Source organism: Terrapene carolina, unplaced genomic scaffold (assembly GCF_002925995.2).
Source record: "Terrapene carolina triunguis isolate 2854851 unplaced genomic scaffold, T_m_triunguis-2.0 Scaffold629, whole genome shotgun sequence".
In the NCBI taxonomy this organism is placed as follows: Eukaryota; Metazoa; Chordata; order Testudines; family Emydidae; genus Terrapene; species Terrapene triunguis.
This window is the reverse complement of record NW_020664980.1, coordinates 19,681,241-19,685,140: the sequence shown is the minus strand read 5'-3', so window position 1 is coordinate 19,685,140 and position 3,900 is coordinate 19,681,241. Positions and strand designations below refer to the sequence as shown.

The 3,900-nt window shown below is 55.7% G+C and overlaps 1 protein-coding gene across 1 annotated transcript; it reads right to left on the bottom strand.

The window, feature by feature from the left end:
- LOC112117430 (ADP-ribosylation factor-like protein 3) lies at positions 1 to 2,785 on the bottom strand. The gene is made up of 5 exons (XM_026659342.2): positions 2,603 to 2,785; positions 2,394 to 2,510; positions 2,106 to 2,156; positions 362 to 547; positions 1 to 211 (listed from the first exon to the last, which is right to left on the bottom strand). Exons 1-5 carry the CDS (start codon positions 2,783 to 2,785, stop codon positions 164 to 166), a joined length of 585 nt encoding a protein of 194 aa, XP_026515127.1. The 3' UTR covers positions 1 to 163.
- Positions 2,786 to 3,900: the final 1,115 nt, after the last annotated feature.

The following is a 3,900-nucleotide window of genomic DNA, read 5'->3' as shown; positions in this document are numbered from 1 at the left end:
CCAGGAGGGTGAGGAATTCCAGAGAAGCTGATGAGCAATGAGAACTTGGCCGGCAAAGGCCCTTTGAGCTCAGCAGCCTGTGGCTGGGGGTCCAGGGAGGGCCAACTGCTGGGAATCTCGGGGAGCTGGTGAGCATGGCTGTGCGAACTGCAGCTCGATTCAGTCACTTCTTCCGGCTTGTGATCTGGCTGCAAATCCAGTTCATCCCATCCTATTCAAAACAAGAGACCAGTGTGAGCACTGGCCCCTCCCAGCGTCCCCTGGCTTGATTCCTTGCAGGGGTCTCTTTGCCAGATCACTGGCCCCTGGGCTTCTTCGCTGACCTCCCCAACCTCTGCCCCTCCGGGCTTCACCCCCATACCTGGACTCCTTCTCCAGACAGGGCTGAGCAGGCCTGGATTTGCCATTGGCGGTCCCGGTACGTAGGTAGGTTCAGTCCCTCTGCGATCTCTGCAGCTGGTGCTGCACTTGCCAGATCCTGCTTGTTGGCAAACACCAGCAAAGGGACACCGGTGAGACTCTCGTCCTCGATCAGCTCCGCCAGCTCCTGCCGAGAGACAGAGCAAGCAGTAGGCCTTGAGCGCAGACAGCTGCAGGGCTCCGCTGCCAGGGCCTCGTTCCAGGAGCTTGCACCCGCCTTGTCACGCGAGTGGGATCTGGATGATGGGTTGTGGGGACATCCCTCACCAAGTGTCACTGAGCTGGCACTTTTCTGCAAGGGTCCCCGGGACACTGCCAACCCAGCAGGGGGCCAGAGGCCAAACCCCCAAAGGCAGGGAGTTTCACCCTCCCTGAGGCTGTCTGGAATTGGCACAGCCCTTCCTGGCATCAGTCCCCTTGCAAAGGGAAAGCCCAGCATGTGTAACCAGTGGGTAGCCTTGACCCCAGCCTCTGACTATGGCCTGGGATGTGGGTTAATCTCCTGTCTCCGCCCTGGACTCTGTGACCTCAGGTGTGTTCTGCTCTGGGCCTCAGGTCCCATCAGTGTCATGGGGCACACGAGCTGGGGAGGAAACATTCCTCACCATGAACCCCTTTGCTGCCTGCCGTGCTGTAGCAGGGTGAACACCCACTCCAGCCCTGAAGGGGTTGGAAAAGCCCTGCAGAGGGCTGGGGCTGTGGAAAGGGGCAAAACCCCGGCTGATTGGGGAAGTGGCTGCAGCTGGGGTCACGCCCCAAACTGAGCAACTCAGCCTTATAAGAAGGCCAGGGCAGGCAGAAGCTGAGCAGTCTCTCTCTGACAGGAAACAGACCAGCAGGCAGCGAGCTCACCGGGGACCTAGAGTGGGGCAGGACTGGGGAAAGGCCTTGGGGGCTGGGAAGCCCTAGGCCAGCAACTCCCCAGGCTGCAGGGCCTGGTCCTAGGCCCATGTAGGTATTGGGGTTGCACTGGGGCAGCCGGAGGGTGGGTAAAGGCAGCCAGTCCAAACCCCTTGTTGCCTGTGATGATTGGCAGATAGACTGCCGTCTGCCCCAGGGCATGGGGGCTAGATGGTGACTGGCAGTAGCCACAACTGAGGTGATATGGGGGTGGGGGTTCCCCTGGGTGGGGAGACCAAGAGAGAGAGTGGGGTACTGCCAGGGGGGCAGCACCCAAGCCAAGGGCACCGGGGTCCAGGAGGGACATGGGGGGCCAATGACAGATGGGACACCTGGCCTGCAGAAGGCGCTCTGATGACTGGTGAGCTAATTCCCAAGATGACCAGCAGGAGGCGCCACAGGGGTGAGTCTGCACCTGATTACACATGCCTTCCTTCAGCTCAGGATACAACCGGCTGCCGGGGAACTACATTTCTCACCAATCCCTGGACGGAGGAGGTTCAGCAGGGGCTGAGGGTCCAGCCCAGCTTACTCACAGAATTGGGTAGTTAACAACCCTGGTTCTCTCTGTATCCCATAGAGATGCCTCCCCTCCCCCCCGAAAAGTCTTAAATGGCCAGTAGACACTGTTCTACTGGGGAAAGTAGCTGCTCCAGCAGCACAGCCAAGACTTGGTCCCAAAGACCCCCAGAAGCACGCACATCTGTGACCTGTCCCAGCACATGTAATGTCAAGAGAGCAATCTGCCCACAAGTCAGTGTATTTTCAGGGAGGACGCATCGTACCTGCCCGGTCTCCTCAAAGCGTTTCTTGTCAGCGCTGTCAATGACATAAATCTGCCACAGGAACAAAAGGGAAAGTCACCCATTCACTTCTTGCTCCCCATGGCACCCTGCCAGTCCCACCTTTATAGGCACCCTGCCCCCCAGGCACCCCTGGGTGGGTACCCACCAGTTCTCCCTTTGCAGGTGGGACAAAGGCTCCTGCTGTGGAACCCCAGTATTAGACCCCAGCCGGTCCAGCTTCCAACACTGCCTCGTCCCTGCCCACCTGGGGGCTGGCCCCATGCTCACCAGCATGTCTGTGTTGCCCAGGTACTTCTTCCAGTAGGGGCGGATGGCACGCTGCCCACCGATGTCCCAGACGTTCAGCTTGAAGCCGTGTGAGTGCACACTTTTTATGTTGAACCCCTGCACAGGGAAGCAAACCGGGCTGTAAGTCCAGGCAGGGGAGGAGAGCCCACCTCACCCACTATGCGCTGGATCCGGGGTTCTGCACCTACCTGCGTGGGGGTGATGGTGCTGACCTCCTCCGATGCCAGGCACTTCAGCAGCGTGGTTTTTCCGGCATTGTCCAGCCCCAGCAGGACAATCCGCAGTTCCTGCTCCACGGAGCCCTTGAGCTTTTGGATGACAGCGAGCAACCCCTGCAAGGACAAGGGGATCCTGAGCGGCCGGGGCTGCATCCTGGAGCCCCCCAGGCATGCCTGGGGTGCTGCAGAATCCCTGGCTGGGTGGGTTTGAGCTGGTTCAGAAGACGTGCTGGGGGTGCAGTCAGGGAGTTGACTGATACAACAGACAACCAAGAGCCATTGTTTCTGGGATCTATCACATGTGATGCCACAGAACCTGTCTGGAGAGTGAAACTGAACATTTATGACAATACGGTTGGACTTGAAAATTGACTGAAGAGCTGACATCAGTCATCTCAGAAGTAATTTACGATCACCTTCAACCCCTCCCAGAGCTGAAGTCACCCAACCCACTCTGACTAGCCCTGGAGGTACTCTGAGCTGCATGGGCCAGTTCACCACAGAAATAGCTTTCAAAGACACAAGCTGAGCACTCAGCGTGTATGTGATGAAAGGACCACAGACCAACAGCCTCCTCAGCCACAGCATGACAGCCATGATGGGCCTAGTGAGGAAGGTGGAAGAACTCGATGGAATATTTCATGATATTGGACTTCTGAAAGGAGATCCAGTACAGATAGACCTAAAACACAATGCTGCCCCATAGAGCATACATACCCCTCGCCAGATTCCTACCCACTTACTTCATAGAGTGGAAATTGAGCTAAACAGAATTAAATGGATTGGCATAACTGAGAAAAATCTCCAAGCTGACAGCACGGTGTGCCCCAATGGTACCGGCTATAAAGAAAAATAGGAAAATATTAATCTGTGTGGATCTTAAGACTCAGTGAAGCCATTGTAAGAGAAAAAATGTCCTCCCAGCACTGGCTGACTTCCTCCCCAAAGTGAAAAGAAGTACAGGATTTTCCAAGCTGGATGCCTCAAGGAGACTCTGGCAAATTCCGGTAGCCAAAGACAGTGTTAAACTGACTACATTTATCACACCCTTTGGTAGACTTTACTTTCAAAGATTACCTTTGGGATTACCAGTGTGCCTGAAATTTTCCAAAGAAAGATGGCAGAACTGTTAACAAACACAAATGGAGGTGTGTGTGTGTGTGTATATGTGTGTGTGTATATATACACACACACACACACACACACACACACACACACACACACACACACAAAGTCTTTGAGGGAAGAACACACCAAAACTCTCAATA